General features: G+C 38.8%; 1 protein-coding gene across 2 annotated transcripts; it reads left to right on the top strand.

Moving 5' to 3' along the window:
- Positions 1-7,520: 7,520 nt before the first annotated feature.
- LOC117304933 (ras association domain-containing protein 8-like) lies at positions 7,521-16,936 on the top strand. Of its 2 annotated transcripts, none has more exons than XM_033789576.1 (4): positions 7,521-7,607; positions 12,835-13,808; positions 14,976-15,186; positions 16,270-16,936. In XM_033789576.1, the coding sequence occupies exons 2-4, from the start codon at positions 12,888-12,890 to the stop codon at positions 16,362-16,364; spliced, it is 1,227 nt and encodes a 408-aa protein (XP_033645467.1). In that variant the 5' UTR covers positions 7,521-7,607; positions 12,835-12,887; the 3' UTR covers positions 16,365-16,936. The 2 variants fall into 2 exon arrangements, with proteins under 2 accessions (XP_033645467.1, XP_033645465.1); XM_033789574.1 differs by having other exon boundaries at positions 7,521-7,626.
- Positions 16,937-19,392: the final 2,456 nt, after the last annotated feature.

The following is a 19,392-nucleotide window of genomic DNA, read 5'->3' as shown; positions in this document are numbered from 1 at the left end:
ATGCGATTACATGCGATTACATGCAGTTACCTGCGATTACATGCGATTACATGCGATTGCATGCAATAACATGAGATTACATCGATTTCATGTGACTACATGCCTACATGCGTTTACTTGCGATAACATGCGATTACATGTGATTACATGCAATTACATGAGATTTCATGTGACTACATGCCTACATGCGTTTACTTGCGATAACATGCGACTACATGCGATTACATGCGATTACATGCAGTTACATGCGGTTACATGCGATTGCATGCAATTACATGTAATTACATGTAATTACATGCGATTACATGCGATTACATGCAGTTACATGCGAATACATGTGATTGCATGCAATAACATGCGATAACATGCGACTACATGCGATTACATGCGATTACATGCAGTTACCTGCGATTACATGCGATTACATGCGATTGCATGCAATAACATGAGATTACATGCGATTTCATGTGACTACATGCCTACATGCGTTTACTTGCGATAACATGCGATTACATGTGATTACATGCAATTACATGAGATTTCATGTGACTACATGCCTACATGCGTTTACTTGCGATAACATGCGATTACATGTGATTACATGCAATTACATGAGATTTCATGTGACTACATACCTACATGTGATTACATGTGATTACATGCGAGTGCACGTGATTACATGTGATTACATGCGATTTCTGTGTACACCATTAGGCTATTTATTATTATAAGGGTGTATACACAAATCGGCGTTAACTTTGCACTGAGCTATCGCACAGTCGGCGACTGTCATGGTAAAAAAGAAAATAATAATTGTGATTTCTCAGTAATGGTACGGTCAAAATCATGATTGGAACATTACGATCCCTCAACTTAACTTAACTTAAATGCATTTATAAAGCGTTTTAACACTGTTTCAAAGCGCTGTACAGTCAAGAAAAACATTAAAATGCATGGAATATAGCTGGATTACACTTTCTACTACCAGGAGAGTTAGCTTGGGGGTGAGCATCTTCGACCTATACAGTAACCATTGATTTCGGAGCACCATAGAAATTAAACACGTTAATAATGACATAACATTGACATTGACATCCAGTACACCCCCACGTTCTTAGATCTGAGCCGCAAGTTGGATTTTGGTAATTATTTGTTTGTAGAGATTGGGTACATCAATTGTTTTGGTTCTGTGGCGTCAGTTAACTTTAGAATGTATGTACTCCATATTGGAGAAAAATAATTGAGAGCAAGTTCGAGTGGGCACATTTAGTCGACCCGTGGTTGACTATGACCAGCAATGTATTATACGCAGTGACGCACTCACTCGAACGACTCATTTGGAAGTCTAGTCAACCTTCCGCCTTTTCGTTTTTTTGTCACTGGTTCCACTCTGCGCTTTAAACATGTTATAACGGAATGTGCTGTTGGGACCAGTGAAGAAACCATGGGCTCGAGGCTGGTTCCAAATGGTCGACCACAGTAAGTCAACCAATGGTCGACCAGCCTGGGTTCTAGTGCAATAAGCCACTTCGGAATGTCAGTGCAGTGGTGCATGTCTGTTACTGCTGACAACGGACTTTGCCTATCTCCCGTGACCTTTTGACAATACCCGTGTAAAAAGGTCACGGGAGATAGACAAAGTCCGTTGTCAGCAGTAATACGAACATGCGCAGCTGGAACTCCGTAGTGGCTTATTGACCAACCTTAAGTTGACCATTGTGCACACTCGAACTTGCTCTTAATCAGTTTTACACGAAGTTTAAGCAGTACAGCCAGGGACTGTACGACCGTGCGTTGGTGTGAACATAATTGGCACACTACTATTACGCCAAAATGATAAAATGAGCCAGTATCCATGTTTGACAAGCTCATGACACAGGTAGCATCAGAAGAGGAATAACTATGCAGTCCTCATTGTAGACGAGAATTTAGGCAAGTTGTGGTCAACAAAAGTGGTGTTAAATTTGACATCACGGAAGTTGCCGTAAAGATACCACATAAAATCAACATTTATATCATACATGTAGGGTGTTTAAAAAACACTAATCTACACTGCAAAAACTGGGGTGTTAAATTAACACCATTGGTGTAGTCACATACACATACCAAGAAAAGAATCAAAATTTACACCATTTGATACGGTGTTAAAACAATGCAAATTTCGTTAAAAACAGTTACAGGGGTGTTATTTAAGATCCCTAATAATAATTTTGATTCTTTGTTCCGCATCTATAATAATATGTGACATCAACTACATGTATGATGTCAATTTTAACACCCCAGTTGTTTACAGTGAGGGGTGTCTTTGAAAAAAAAATGTGTTATTTTAACAATTCTACAGCACCTGGGTTTCAATTTTAACACCATAATTATATTTCATGCAGTGAATGGTTGGAGTCCTTTTCAATAAACATTTATTTCCACAAAACATTTCCACAATATTATAGTAATACATACAGGTATATATAAATGATAGAAAAAAAAGAAGACTAAACTGGCGGAAAACGCGTGGAGGCAAGGTCCTTCACTGAGAGATATTGGCCCAGTTTTATAGAGCTGCTTAAAGACGGATTGTGGCCATGGCATTTCCATTTCATGGTGCTGCTTAACCCAAGTGAATGAAAAGGCATGGTAACCACCCAGTTCTTACGGTACGCACATTATTTTATTAAATAACGTCACAATGCAAATCCAGGGTGAACGCGCAATCATGGCCGCCTGTTTTTCTGCTAACGTGTGAAATACGCTTGCACAAGTCAATAGTTTTTTTTATTTATAGTTCAAATGATGTGTCCATGCCTTGTTTAAATATTGAGCGGTTTGAGGAAATTCGAGTAAACAACAATTTTGTTTTAAGTATGACTGATAACCATAAAATATATGATATGGATACAACATAAGTATATAACCTTGGGTCACTTCGAGCCCGTTGTAAAAATGAAGGGGATTTTAAAAGTAAGGAGAAACCCAGAATAAATTTTGCATTTTTGATTAAAGGCAGTGGACACTATTGGTAATTACTCAAAATAATTATTAGCATAAAACCTTTCTTGGTGACGAGTAATGGGGAGAGGTTGGTGGTATTAAACATTGTGAGAGACTGTTCCCTCTGAAGTGCCATAGTTTTCGAGAAAGAAGTAGTTTTCCACGAATTTGATTTCGAGACCTCAAGTTTAGAACTTGAAATCCACCATCTAAACGCACACAACTTCGTGTTACAAGGGTGTTTTCTTGTTTCATTATTATCTCGTTAGTTATTTTATACATATGTTGAGACACACCAACTGTGAAGGCTAGTCTTTGACAATTACTAATAGTGTCCACTGCCTAATGTAGACCTAACTACTTTTTATTTATTTTTTACTTTTTTATTTTTTTCTCTTAGACATTATCAAGAAGCCGTATAGTTAAAGGCGATTCACAATTGTTTTGTTGGGTAATTTTTGGTACTTTTGGTTTATGCTGTGCTGTGGAAATCAAAGCAGATTAATATCATCGTTAACGCCAAACATTATCAGAAAAAGAAGAAGATTATTTTTAGCACCACTGTGCATAGCCTTCTACAATGGGTGGTTTTACATGTATAGCTTCCTCCAAAGCGTACGTGATGATACACCTCTGTTATACAGAATATTCCATCAGGGGCGTGACACGCATTTCATTTTGGATGTTGAATTCCCGTGATTCTAAAACATGTCACGTAGGCTGAGTTCTTAAAGTTCAAAGCACTAATCTGTTGCCACTTAAAAGCCCCCAGGATTTAAACAGAAATATGTGTATAGATCTCAATGAGACGATGGATCAAAGCGACCAGGTGTTTTTTATGTAATTATTTACGAGAGTTGCTTCACCCCTTTTAGAGTGTTATCTATGCTATTGGTGCAGGCCTATGATATTACAACCGCGGTAGAATTGGGAGGTCTCAAAATCAACCATCTAAAACGCACACAACTTCGTGTGACACAGGTATTTTTTCTTTCATTATTATCTCGCAACTTCGACGACCAATTAAGCTCAAATTTTCACAGGTTTGTTATTTTATGCATATGTTGAGATACACCAAGTGGGAAGACTGGTCTTTGAAAATTACCAGTAGTGTCAAAGGGTGGATTTCACAAAGGTAGTCCTAACTTAGGACTAGGCAATGCTTAGAGATAGGACTGGTCCTAAGATAGGACCAGTAAGACTGGTCCTAACTAAGAGATAGGACTGGTCCTAAGTTAGGACCAGTCTTATCCCTTAGCATTGCCTAGGACTAGTCCTAAGTTAGGACTACCTTTGTGAAATCCACCCCAGTGTCTTTAATCGCATGGGCGCCGCCATGTTGTTTTCACGTTAAGTGGTGCACGCACCCTGCTAAAATTATGCGTCCAGGGGTGCGTTCCACTCGCGCAAACGACTCGCAACTGTTCGCGCAAACGTTTTTTTATCGTTTGAACGATTGGTGCGTATACGCGATGTCAATATGGCGGCGCCCTGAAATGAAGATGGCGCGCACCATACGTAGGTTTTTTTTAAACTTCGTTTTTGCTGCAATAGTCTTTTTTTTTGACATCATTACATCAGCTAATTAACTTTGTTATTCCAAATCTGCAATATCAGAAAATACAATGTAATTGTGTTTGTGACAAAGAAATAATACCGTATGCTTGTCCGCCATTTTAAAAACCACTTGCCAACACCTCAAAAGTATGTTCGCGTAAAGTTGCCAACGTTCGCCAACGGTGGCGGCGAACAACTCGTTCCACTTGAAATTGTTGGCGAACGTGCGCAACTGTTGGCAACGTTTGCGCGAGTGGAACGCAACCCGTGGGGTCAATTTCGGGGTACCCGTAGTCTAGGTTCCTAGACCATTGGTGTTGCGTGGCCACACACAACGAACGTTCCGATTATGCACGGCAAAAACTGTACACGCTTGTAATGAACGAACGCTGGCGGGCGCTCTGTTTCTCTAATTTCCGGATCTCCCCATAGACCTTTTCGCAAATACCGGGGCGCGCGCGTAAAGCTTGGAATTAGGTGCATTGTGGTCTTGCTGGTATCCAAATTTGATCCATATCTATCCCACAATGCACCTCATTCAACATTCTGCGCTTGCGCATTGGTATTTGCGATAAGGTCTATGTCCTGTGCTCACCGGAAATCAGAGAAACAGAGCGCCCGCTAGCGTTCGTTCATTACAGTGTGTGACCACGCAACACCAATGGTCTAGGAACCTAGACTATGTATCGATAGAAAGCCGTTCTGCTACCACTACGCGACGGACATTTTACGACAAGTCTAAGTCACAGGTGAACAAAAATAATGGAAAACCATTTCAAAAAATTTACAGTTTTCGTCTCCATCAGACTATAGGCCTATTTATTTTTATTACTAAATTCTCATAAAATGTGGCATTTCAGAAATGTTTCAAGGGAACCTTTCAACCATAAATCTTCAAACTGTGTAAGTTTAATGTAAATCTGTGGACATTCATGATTGTGTTTTGTGTTGGGAAAAAGTACTTAGGCCCTTTAGGTTATCTATCTTTTCGTTCCCGGTCATCAAGGCGTTTTTACATTGAGATGTCAGTGCCCGTTACAACATTATAACTTGTTGGAAACGATTTACAATTATATTATACCTGAAGTAAGATACACGTCGGACTTTCTCCAGCGTCAAAGCATTTAAAAATTATTGGTGGTTTTTGTCTCACTGTTTCTTTTGATTAAAAACCAAAGAGGAAGCAATCGTGCAGCAGCAAACTTCGCTTAGACGGGACGCGAAGACCCAAGTCAGCGCACATGATAAGTCAAATAGCAAAGTCATGATGCCCTTCAAACATGGAGAAATAGATGTTTCAAGATTGATTTGTTCGTGTTATTGGTGAATTATTCGTAAGGTTTCACACCACAATTCGTTATGATTTCAATGCATGTAAGTACAGGGGTGAAAGGGTAACCAATCACGGGCATGGCAAAACTGTGCCCCGGTAAAGTAGTCCTCGTTTCATGCCAGTCGCTTCTTTTCGCGACTAAACGGCTGCCGACCGTTAGAGTCACCTGGAAATAGAATTTTATTTATTGAACAACAAAAATAATTTTTTTAGTAAGTGTAAATAACGATTTATGTGTTTAAAAAAATAAATAAAGTTGTGTGGGGGTGACTCCGCCTACCCCTTTTGTCACGTCAATCGAGGCAGAATTTGCCTCGATCGAACATTGAACACACGTACGCGCAAGTACATTCAAGTCCTAGTCGTGAGTTTGTAATTTCTTGCATTTTTCCGACAATGTCGACCAGGTGCATTGCTGCTGGCTGCAGCAAAACAACTCAAGATGGTGTCAGTTTCAAACTAACAGTTTGCATGTCTTTTCCAGCGCTGTTCAGCAAACACTTCGAGCCGTCGTGCTTCGAGAATCCGAAATACACTACACATTTTGACTTGAAGAGAAAGGTTCTTTTCTAAAACATGACGCCATCCCGACAATTTTTCCAGTTAGTGAGGAAGTCGAAGAAGGTACCTGAAAGACGTAACGAACCTAAAGGAGCATTTGCCTAACGAAAAAGTTCAGGTATTGTTTCAACTTTTAGGGCATGTTTTTAGCTTGTGCCAAGCGTCACTATCTTTTGTTAGCACTGCATGCAATTCATCGCGCCTCGATTGTTCCTTGGACCCTCCTCTACACATCTATACCAGACACTGCCCGGCCAAAAGGGTCTGACCACTAGAAAATGACCGTTTAAAAAAGGACTGTAAAACGTGTGTTAAACATACTACAAAATAGTTAAATATCCCCGTTGCAAATTTAACATCTCTTATATTAAAATAGTTAAAAAATAGAAGGACCCAAATGGCCGGGTCAAAATTATAATGGATGTGTTCCTTGGACCCTCCTCTACACATCTATACTAGACACTGCCCGGCCAAAAGGGTCTGACCACTAGAAAATGACAGTTTAAAAAATGACTGTAAAACGTGTGTTAAACATACTACAAAATAGTTAAATATTCCCGTTGCAAATTTAACATCTCTTATATTAAAAAAGTTAAAAAATAGAAGGACCCCAATGGCCGGGTCAAAATTACCATGGAAGTGTTCCTTGGACCCTCCCCTACACATCTATATCAGACAGTGCCCGGCCAAAAGGGTCTGACCACTAGAAAATGACCGTTTAAAAAAGGACTGTAAAACGTGTGTTAAACATACTACAAAATAGTTAAATATTCCCGTTGCAAATTTAACATCTCTTATAATAAAATAGTTAAAAAAAAAAGGACCCCAATGGCCGGGTCAAAATTATAATGGATGTGTTCCTTGGACCTTCCTCTACACATCTATACCAGACACTGCCTGGCCAAAAGGGTCTGCCCACAAGAAAATGAATGATTTATATTTTCGTATTGAACATGCACTTAAGACGAATGTCAAACCGGTAACTGTTACTCGTTCAATATTGAACATCCAACGTCAAATAAGTAACCAACTTCACGCCGGTAAATAATACACACAGCCACCGTAACCACTGTGTGATGTTTTGACGATGACACTTAACCCTTTGCTGCTGCTGCGAATGCGGAAGGACTCGTCAACGCTCGTTTGTGAGAGATCGTATGCTCTAAAAATGGTAATTATAAATCAGAATGGTAGGTTTTACGACTTTGTTTTCTTTTCATTTCATCATCGTTGCTATCGTTTCTTCGGCCATGACCGCGGTGTACATTACAATTATGATAATCAAACAGTTTCCAATCAAACGCTTTTCAATGAAAATTTCATAGACCAAGCGCAAGCAAGAGACAAGACAAAACAAGGGATTCGTCTCTTATTTATTATCAGATTATTATGCTGTCGCGTCATGTTTTTATTGATCTGAACGAGATATGGGATCGAGATTTGTGTTTTCGATCCCTCATTGTTGACTCCCCTAAAGGATAACTTTCCGTATGGCGCCACCACTTTTTCACTCATTTTTACAAAAAGGGATATATCAATCAGCTAAATAAGTTCCTATATTATTTCATATCGAATGAAAAAGTGGTGGCGCCATAAGGAAACTTTTCCCTTTACGGCCGAGTAAGATTTAAGTCCCCGATTTAGAATTCACAGTGAGTGATCCATCCAATAAACAGGCTAGGCAACGCAACTTCCTTCCACGACTAGACTTGATTTCAAGTCTGAGACTGTGGTTATTTATTAGCCACGCTGAATTCCCCCCCGCCATGTGTAACACACACCGATGGGCGAGGCCCTGTCCGTGTGTGGCCGGGGTGTGGGAGACTGACAACAACCCCAAAACATGTGTGGGGCCATTTGGTCGGTCGGGTCTACACTACAACCGTGAGCTCCGCATAAAGCAACTAGTTAGTAGTAGAACACAGGATGGGAGCGATCAGCCGGAAATGGTTCTGCCTGATCATCATGTAGGCCTAATGAGTTGGCCGTAATCATACTCGGCCGGTGAAGCACAAAAGTTGAGGGTCGTGGGTCGAGGGAGTTTTAGAACAACTCACAAAATAGTAGACTTGATGATTAATCAAAATGAAAGAAAAAAAATATAGTTCTTTGGTATTTTTTTTGCTATGGTAATATATGACATTTTCTCATTTTGGTCCCAAAATTTACTGCATCTTATTTACTGGTGCGCCTTTATTTGATAGCGATTGAGTTTATTGCAATGATCAGTGTGTAATCTTTTACCTGTGAAATAATTCCTTTCTTTCATCCAGGGTAGAGTAATTCTTTGTTATCACTTTTCTTACATGAACAATCAAACCTACACCGTAAAAGTTGTGTATCATAGTTTTAAAAAGCTTCGACAAAACTTACCGAAGAACGAAGTCACTTTCATTACCTTGGATAATATTCCTTAATTATTTGTACTTGTACCTACTTGTAATGTACATGTACCTACTTGTAATGTACATGTACCTACTTGTAATGTACTTGTACCTACTTGTAATGTACATGTACCTACTTGTAATGTACATGTACCTACTTGTAATGTACTTGTACCTACTTGTAATGTACATGTACCTACTTGTAATGTACTTGTACCTACTTGTAATGTACTTGTACCTACTTGTAATGTACTTGTACCTACTTGTAATGTACTTGTACCTACTTGTAATGTACTTGTACCTACTTGTAATGTACATGTACCTACTTGTAATGTACATGTACCTACTTGTAATGTACTTGTACCTACTTGTAATGTACTTGTACCTACTTGTAATGTACATGTACCTACTTGTAATGTACTTGTACCTACTTGTAATGTACATGTACCTACTTGTAATGTACTTGTACCTACTTGTAATGTACTTGTACCTACTTGTAATGTACTTGTACCTACTTGTAATGTACTTGTACCTACTTGTAATGTACATGTACCTACTTGTAATGTACTTGTACCTACTTGTAATGTACTTGTACCTACTTGTAATGTACTTGTACCTACTTGTAATGTACTTGTACCTACTTGTAATGTACTTGTACCTACTTGTAATGTACTTGTACCTACTTGTAATGTACTTGTACCTACTTGTAATGTACTTGTACCTACTTGTAATGTACTTGTACCTACTTGTAATGTACATGTACCTACTTGTAATGTACATGTACCTACTTGTAATGTACATGTACCTACTTGTAATGTACTTGTACCTACTTGTAATGTACTTGTACCTACTTGTAATGTACTTGTACCTACTTGTAATGTACTTGTACCTACTTGTAATGTACTTGTACCTACTTGTAATGTACATGTACCTACTTGTAATGTACATGTACCTACTTGTAATGTACATGTACCTACTTGTAATGTACTTGTACCTACTTGTAATGTACTTGTACCTACTTGTAATGTACTTGTACCTACTTGTAATGTACTTGTACCTACTTGTAATGTACTTGTACCTACTTGTAATGTACTTGTACCTACTTGTAATGTACTTGTACCTACTTGTAATGTACTTGTACCTACTTGTAATGTACTTGTACCTACTTGTAATGTACTTGTACCTACTTGTAATGTACTTGTACCTACTTGTAATGTACTTGTACCTACTTGTAATGTACATGTACCTACTTGTAATGTACTTGTACCTACTTGTAATGTACATTGTACCTACTTGTAATGTACTTGTACCTACTTGTAATGTACTTGTACCTACTTGTAATGTACTTGTACCTACTTGTAATGTACTTGTACCTACTTGTAATGTACTTGTACCTACTTGTAATGTACTTGTACCTACTTGTAATGTACTTGTACCTACTTGTAATGTACTTGTACCTACTTGTAATGTACTTGTACCTACTTGTAATGTACTTGTACCTACTTGTAATGTACTTGTACCTACTTGTAATGTACTTGTACCTACTTGTAATGTACATGTACCTACTTGTAATGTACTTGTACCTACTTGTAATGTACATGTACCTACTTGTAATGTACTTGTACCTACTTGTAATGTACTTGTACCTACTTGTAATGTACTTGTACCTACTTGTAATGTACTTGTACCTACTTGTAATGTACTTGTACCTACTTGTAATGTACTTGTACCTACTTGTAATGTACTTGTACCTACTTGTAATGTACTTGTACCTACTTGTAATGTACTTGTACCTACTTGTAATGTACTTGTACCTACTTGTAATGTACTTGTACCTACTTGTAATGTACTTGTACCTACTTGTAATGTACTTGTACCTACTTGTAATGTACTTGTACCTACTTGTAATGTACTTGTACCTACTTGTAATGTACTTGTACCTACTTGTAATGTACTTGTACCTACTTGTAATGTACTTGTACCTACTTGTAATGTACTTGTACCTACTTGTAATGTACTTGTACCTACTTGTAATGTACATGTACCTACTTGTAATGTACTTGTACCTACTTGTAATGTACATGTACCTACTTGTAATGTACTTGTACCTACTTGTAATGTACTTGTACCTACTTGTAATGTACTTGTACCTACTTGTAATGTACTTGTACCTACTTGTAATGTACTTGTACCTACTTGTAATGTACTTGTACCTACTTGTAATGTACTTGTACCTACTTGTAATGTACTTGTACCTACTTGTAATGTACTTGTACCTACTTGTAATGTACTTGTACCTACTTGTAATGTACTTGTACCTACTTGTAATGTACTTGTACCTACTTGTAATGTACTTGTACCTACTTGTAATGTACTTGTACCTACTTGTAATGTACATGTACCTACTTGTAATGTACTTGTACCTACTTGTAATGTACATGTACCTACTTGTAATGTACTTGTACCTACTTGTAATGTACTTGTACCTACTTGTAATGTACTTGTACCTACTTGTAATGTACTTGTACCTACTTGTAATGTACTTGTACCTACTTGTAATGTACTTGTACCTACTTGTAATGTACTTGTACCTACTTGTAATGTACTTGTACCTACTTGTAATGTACTTGTACCTACTTGTAATGTACTTGTACCTACTTGTAATGTACTTGTACCTACTTGTAATGTACATGTACCTACTTGTAATGTACTTGTACCTACTTGTAATGTACATGTACCTACTTGTAATGTACTTGTACCTACTTGTAATGTACTTGTACCTACTTGTAATGTACTTGTACCTACTTGTAATGTACTTGTACCTACTTGTAATGTACTTGTACCTACTTGTAATGTACTTGTACCTACTTGTAATGTACTTGTACCTACTTGTAATGTACATGTACCTACTTGTAATGTACTTGTACCTACTTGTAATGTACTTGTACCTACTTGTAATGTACATGTACCTACTTGTAATGTACTTGTACCTACTTGTAATGTACTTGTACCTACTTGTAATGTACATGTAGCAACTTGTAATGTACTTGTACCTACTTGTAATGTACATGTACCTACTTGTAATGTACTTGTACCTACTTGTAATGTACTTGTACCTACTTGTAATGTACATGTACCTACTTGTAATGTACTTGTACCTACTTGTAATGTACTTGTACCTACTTGTAATGTACTTGTACCTACTTGTAATGTACTTGTACCTACTTGTAATGTACTTGTACCTACTTGTAATGTACTTGTACCTACTTGTAATGTACTTGTACCTACTTGTAATGTACTTGTACCTACTTGTAATGTACTTGTACCTACTTGTAATGTACTTGTACCTACTTGTAATGTACTTGTACCTACTTGTAATGTACTTGTACCTACTTGTAATGTACTTGTACCTACTTGTAATGTACATGTACCTACTTGTAATGTACTTGTACCTACTTGTAATGTACATGTACCTACTTGTAATGTACTTGTACCTACTTGTAATGTACTTGTACCTACTTGTAATGTACTTGTACCTACTTGTAATGTACTTGTACCTACTTGTAATGTACTTGTACCTACTTGTAATGTACTTGTACCTACTTGTAATGTACTTGTACCTACTTGTAATGTACTTGTACCTACTTGTAATGTACTTGTACCTACTTGTAATGTACTTGTACCTACTTGTAATGTACTTGTACCTACTTGTAATGTACATGTACCTACTTGTAATGTACTTGTACCTACTTGTAATGTACATGTACCTACTTGTAATGTACTTGTACCTACTTGTAATGTACTTGTACCTACTTGTAATGTACTTGTACCTACTTGTAATGTACTTGTACCTACTTGTAATGTACATGTACCTACTTGTAATGTACTTGTACCTACTTGTAATGTACTTGTACCTACTTGTAATGTACATGTACCTACTTGTAATGTACATGTAGCAACTTTCTAAACACTACAGTTTTGACAAAAAGTTTTACCTTTCTTTTTCCATTTCAGTTGCTGTAGTGTATGTTTTTGTGATGACATTCTTCATCAGCTGCTAAGAAAATATGGTGGAGTTAAAAGTAGTTGTAGATGGTGTGCAGAGGATAGTGTGTGGTGTGAGCGACCACACAAGGTGCCAGGATGTCATTATTGCCCTCGCTCAGGCAACTGGACAAATCGGACGCTTCAATCTAATCGAGAAATGCCATGATTCTGAACGCTCACTCAAACCTCATGAAAACCCTCTGAGGTTAATGTCTAAGTGGGGGCCCAACTCTAAGGATTTTTATTTCTTGATGAGAAAGACAGGGACCACACCAGGTAACAGTCGACCACCCTCTGTAACCCAAGAAATAAATGACAGATTCAAGCAAGTTATAAGCCCCACGGAATCATTTGAAGATTTTCACCAGCAGCGACAGGCTAGCGTAAGACGGTCACAAACATTTAGTGGGTACCGTGGAGGGACCTCAGAGCAGAGGATCAGCCAGAAACATGTCACTAACCCACAGAATCAAAACAAACACCAAGAGTTGAGTGAGTTGGTTTCCATACAGAAGGCTAGACTGGCTCAACAACAACAAGACCTTTGCCACATTGAAACCCTCATTCAGACTCTAGAAGAATTCTCACAAACTCCAAATGATTCAGATCCAGAAATTGAAGAATTTGAACTGCGCTCGAGGCAAAACAAAGCTGAGCTTCAGGAGTTAGAATTCTGGGAGAGTGAAGTTGAGATTGAACGCCAGCTCCACTCTGCACTCTCTAAAGAGATTGCCAAGTTCAAAGGTCGTATGGAGAATTGTGTTAAGGAACTGTCGTTACAGCAACATGAGATTGTAGTTCTGAGCCACCAGATGGAGGAATACAGAAATAAACAACGTCAAGTGGAAGAGGATGCTGCTAAGATAAGACTTGAGCAGATGAAAGATGAAGCCAAGCTACTCCAGCAAGAGTATGAAGAATACACAAAGACAACTAAAGAGGTAGAAAATACACCTGTTCAGCTGATTTCACGAAACTTAACGCAATATCGTAAGTCCACTTGAGCAACAATTATGGCGCAACTTATGTCTTAAACATTGCGCAAGTGGACTTACGCAATTGCGTAAAGTTTCGTGAACTTTGCTGCTGGGCGACTAGTGAATTTTCTGCTTGACTAGTCGGACCTCAAATAGTCATGAATTTGACACTAGTCGTGACCTCGACACTGGTCGCAACTAATTTCTAACTCCCAAGGTGCAATGCGGCATAATGATTGCCACAGGCGCAATAGTAACATTCACGCTGCAAGGACTGAAGGATTGTGTCACTGATGTCTGAGTGTGTTTCGTAAGTAAATTTTAATATGTTGTCGTGAAAAGTCTGAGCGACACAACTGCTTCACCAATAACTATATTTTGAATGTTGCGACTATTTTTGTAGTAGTCCTGGCGGCATGATAAAGGGCAGTCGCAACTCGACTAAGCAATCACTAGGCCTATGTGCTCCTCCGATGTGACCTATGTTTACATTCAAACCACCCTTTGTTGACAAAAACTCTGTATACGTCATGTTTCGCCGGGCAAAACACGCATAGTCATGGTAAGATTGCATACACTTTCTAGCTGGCTGCCAAAACACAAAGCAGGCCTGGAATTTTATCTTTTAGAGGGCAAGGCCATTTTAATTTTGAAAAGGGCACTTCCTTTGGAAAATCTTAAAGTCTATGGGAATTTTGTGAAAGGGCACCAAGGCCAAAACAAGTGTAACAGAGTCCATGGCCTCCATGGCCTCCGTGAAATTCCAGGCTTGACAAAGGTTTTGCCAGGCGGTATGCGCCAATCATGTTATGGTTTGCCAGGCGGTATGCGCCAATCATGTTATGGTTTGCCAGGCGGTATGCGCCAATCATGTTATGGTTTGCCAGGCGGTATGCGCCAATCATGTTATGGTTTGCCAGGCGGTATGCGCCAATCATGTTATGGTTTGCCAGGCGGTATGCGCCAATCATGTTATGGTTTGCCAGGCGGTATGCGCGAATCATGTTATGGTTTTGCCAGGCGGTATGCACCAATCATGTTATGGTTTTCGAGAGACGTCAGACATGTCAGAGGTCACATCGTCTATAAGAAGCCACTATTATTATCATTGTTGTTGTTTTTGTTTAACAGATGGATTTGACCCTAGCTGAGCTGAACTGTACCCTAGAGGACAGAAGATCCTTAGAATCTCGATTGAAGCAAGATCTTGCCTGCGATAACTTGAAGGACTTTAGCAAGACCTCATCCAAACACCCACAAGATGAGGACAAGTCAGAAGAGACTCAGGGTGGGACTCTAAGCAGACTACCACGCCAACGGGCTGAAAGCTCACCTCAACAAAGTATGTATGGACCATGTGAACTTAGTTTACAATAAGTGTGACCTTGTACTTTCTTTGGGTATTCTGGCAGGCAAGATACTGCACTGGTCATATGGGAAGGTTGATATTTTGCATCATAATTTCCACATAAATCCGAGAGTAATGAATGAAAAGCTGGACAAGTTTTGAGATGTGCCCCCTTTCATCATATCTAAAGTTGGTCTGAATCAGACAGTGCAATCTCCATAAAATGAAATATTTCATGTTTTATTCCATTATGCCATTTACAGTGTATGCTGTGTACAAAAATTGTGCCTGCAGGAAGTCCAGGCTCTGTGGCTCTTTTGTAAACATGTGATGTAACAGGTCACATCGCCTATGGTAGTTCCAAACAAACAAACAAACAAACAAACACGGAAAGTGATGTGGCCGAGCGAGTAATAGCATCAAATTCAAACTCTGGTGTTTCTGATCATCGTATTGTGGGTTCGAATTCCAGTCGTGACACTATTGCATTTGTTTTTCGGATGGCAGGACATGCAGGATGGGGTGAATTATAAAGCCCTACAAATGTAGGTTCTGCAGTTCTGTGTGTTGTGTCAGGAAGGCATGTAAAAGAATCCAGTGCACTTATCATAAAGAGAAGGGGTTTGCCCCGGTCATGCCGGTGTTCCAGGTATGATTGGCTGCCTTTGCACCACAGCACCTTGTAAACAATTACATGGTGAGAAACGTCTCCCTCTGATGTAATATAGTTTGTTGAGAAAGAGGGTATTCCTCACTCAAATAATAAAAGACTTCAGCTGTGGAAGCCTTTTTTCTTCATCTGAATGCACACACATTTGTGCAACAAGAGGGTGTTTTTTTCATTTGTTATTTTCTTGCAAGAGAATGTTGGGAAACACCAAGTGGGAATACTAGTCTTTGACAATTACCAAAGATGTCCAGTGCATTTTAAAACAAGTGTCAGGATTTTGAACTGTATCCTTAGAGGGGATTCTGAGCCAGTGGAGGGCAGTGATAAGGGGAGAAGTTGGTGTGTGCTGAGGTGCCATGTGTAGATCAGAAAGTTTATCCTTTTTTTTGTCTCTGTTTTCAATACAGTGTATGCAACCTTCCCATTTAGACGTTTAGTGAGTGCGCGTCATCTTGTCGTTGCAGCGTCCTCTAGTGATGATCCAGAAGGTGTATTTGTTTGAAACCCATCAATTATTATGTATTATCAGGAAACAACAGGTGCTGTATTCAATTTCAATGTTCTTGAAAGTTTTTCCAGGGTTTAAAACATGTCTAAGTTACTGTACATGTCACGTTTAGTTCCTACATGTATAGCATTACAGAATGTACAGGGTGAGTCCAAATAAAGTTTGCCAAGATTTATGATTTAAAAACAAAACAACAACTGACACTCAAAACCCGAGTGAATCACATATTAAACAAGCATTCTTTCCTGCTTATCTGGAAAAAAAGACCGAAACAAATTGATCATTTCTAAGATAAGTTTGCCTGTTTTACTGAAAGCACTCATGTGTGTGGCTGTCCATGGAATGTTAATGCTTGACTAAATCTAACCATCTGAGCAAGTAGCAAAGGGTATAAAAAAGTATTGTCAAGTATTTTATGGACAGCTTGCAAAATGAGTAGCTTTATTTAAATAGACATAACTAGGAATGATCATTTTCTTCCATTCTTTATTTCTAATAAGCAGGAGAGAGTGCTTGTTAAATATATTATGCTTTACTGAACTTTTGAGTGTCATTTGTTTGTTTTGAAAAACATAACCAATCTCGGTCAACTTCTTTTTGACTCGCCCTGTTCAGTGATGGTTGACAACAATTTTGTTAAATCTTTTGTGTTTAACCGTAAAAACCCAAACTCCTTCAATATTCTCTTTGATGAAGTGAAGGAATAAGGAGGTGTTGGGCTATCAGGGCATTATGATTTGTATTATTTTGTTATGAGAGATTACCTAAGTCTACAAGGCTTGGCGGCCACTTCAAGGTGAGGGTTATACTTTTAAACTGATTTGGGCTGTCAACCAAAAACTGTGTCAAATGTACTGGTTAATTAGAAAAACACAACCCAGAATACATGTATAAAAGCTGAATCTGGATTCTGGGATTGTTTTTTGTTATAAATCCTAGGGCCATGGACCAATTTCATAGAGCTGCTTAGCGTACAAATTTGCTTAGCATGAAATTTCTTCCATGAAAAAAACAGGATTACCAACCAAATTTCCACGTGATTTTCAGGGTAAGCAAACAACAGCCGAGTACCAGTAACAAGTATGCAACAAATGGAAATTTGGTTGGTAATCCTGTTTTCATCAAGGAAGAAATTTCATGCTCAGCAAATTTTTGTGCTTAGTAGCTCTGTGAAATTGGGCCCAGGTTATGTGACTTGAGTCTTGAGTTGTTGTACTCTCTTAAAAGCATTGCTGCTGCCCTGGCGAGTGCTGGTTGCAGAGGTTATGTGACTTGAGTCTTGAGTTGTTGTACTCTCTTAAAAGCATTGCTGCTGCCCTGGCGAGTGCTGGTTGCAGAGGTTATGTGACTTGAGTCTTGAGGTGTTGTACTCTCTTAAAAGCATTGCTGCTGCCCTGGCGAGTGCTGGTTGCAGAGGTTATGTGACTTGAGTCTTGAGTTGTTGTACTCTCTTAAAAGCATTGCTGCTGCCCTGGCGAGTGCTGGTTGCAGAGGTTATGTGACTTGAGTCTTGAGTTGTTGTACTCTCTTAGAAGCATTGCTGCTGCCCTGGCGAGTGCTGATTGCAGAGGTTATGTGACTTGAGTCTTGAGTTGTTGTACTCTCTTAAAAGCATTGCTGCTGCCCTGGCGAGTGCTGGTTGCAGAGGTTATGTGACTTGAGTCTTGAGTTGTTGTACTCTCTTAAAAGCATTGCTGCTGCCCTGGCGAGTGCTGGTTGCAGAGGTTATGTGACTTGAGTCTTGAGTTGTTGTACTCTCTTAAAAGCATTGCTGCTGCCCTGGCAAGTGCTGGTTGCAGAATTCCTTTGTGATTTGTGCTTATAAATGCTATATGGAAAGGTTGGCGGTAACACTATGTAATGACTATCTCTGAATGAGTTGGGGTGGTTCTGAAAAGAACCGTTGGTTTCAACTCGACCTTTCGATATGTATATCATGTCATGGTAAACCTAAATTAAGAATCAACCTACATTCATAAATACCTCAGACAGTTTCGCTATTCCTATTGGTGGAGAGCGCGTCACGTGGGTGTGTATAAACCTTTGTTTATGACCAGTAAAAAGTGTTGAAACATGGGCGTAACACGCGAGCTTGCACCTGTTCTTATACTGTTTCTTTATTCCTATTGGTCGAGAGCAACGGCTGAAACAGTTTTGCTACATCACGCGATACACGCGACGCGCACAGCATTCCCTTATAAGGAGTTGTTTACGCGAGGGCAGCGGAGGGCTCTACCATTTCATAGCTGGAGGGGTGTTGTGTAGAAAGAAATCATTGAACAACTAGAATTTTTGCATTTATTTTACTTTTTGACCAAATGTGTTGATGTTTTTTGACCGAAAAGGTAATTATGAATGGGAATCAAAGTGTGTTGAAGAGGTTTTGAACTAGTGGTTTAAACCCGCCGAGGCCTGGTTCTTTATAATTTACCTCGACTTCGTCTCGGTAAAATTATCAAGAACCAGGGGCGAATTTCATAGAGCTGCTTTAAACACGAAAATAGCTTGCTTATTTTACACATGTTACTGGCCAAAATTTCCTGCCATATACATTGCTTATAAATAGTATTAAGCTGTTGTTTACTTAGCATTACAATTGAGTGGAGTCTTGGCCGTAAATCTGATTTTACTAAGCAATGAATTTTTTGCTTAAGCAAAAAATTTTGCTTAAGCAGCTCTATGGAATTGGGCCCAGGCCTTGTTCGGATTAAACCACCAGTTGAAAACCTCTTCACCACACAATGATTCCCTCATTAAGAATCCACCAACAATGTACGGTACATGTATCCATTATATATTGCATGAAGTCTAGAAAATAGCAACTCAGTTTTATATCTTTACACATACAGTGTGTAGTGCTTCAAAGTGTTTCTCTTCCCTTTGTGTTTTTGGTTTTGTGTTCATGTATACTCTCTAAGAATGTATAATCTAAATATTTTGCCAATATTATTTATAAATACTTTAAGATGTGATTTAGGAACTCATGGTGAATTTAATATCAAATTTAAGTGTGGCTTTATAA

Source organism: Asterias rubens, chromosome 22 (assembly GCF_902459465.1).
Source record: "Asterias rubens chromosome 22, eAstRub1.3, whole genome shotgun sequence".
Classification (NCBI taxonomy): Eukaryota; Metazoa; Echinodermata; class Asteroidea; order Forcipulatida; family Asteriidae; genus Asterias; species Asterias rubens.
Note: the sequence above shows the minus strand (reverse complement) of the source record. Positions and strands in the feature narration are given on the sequence as shown.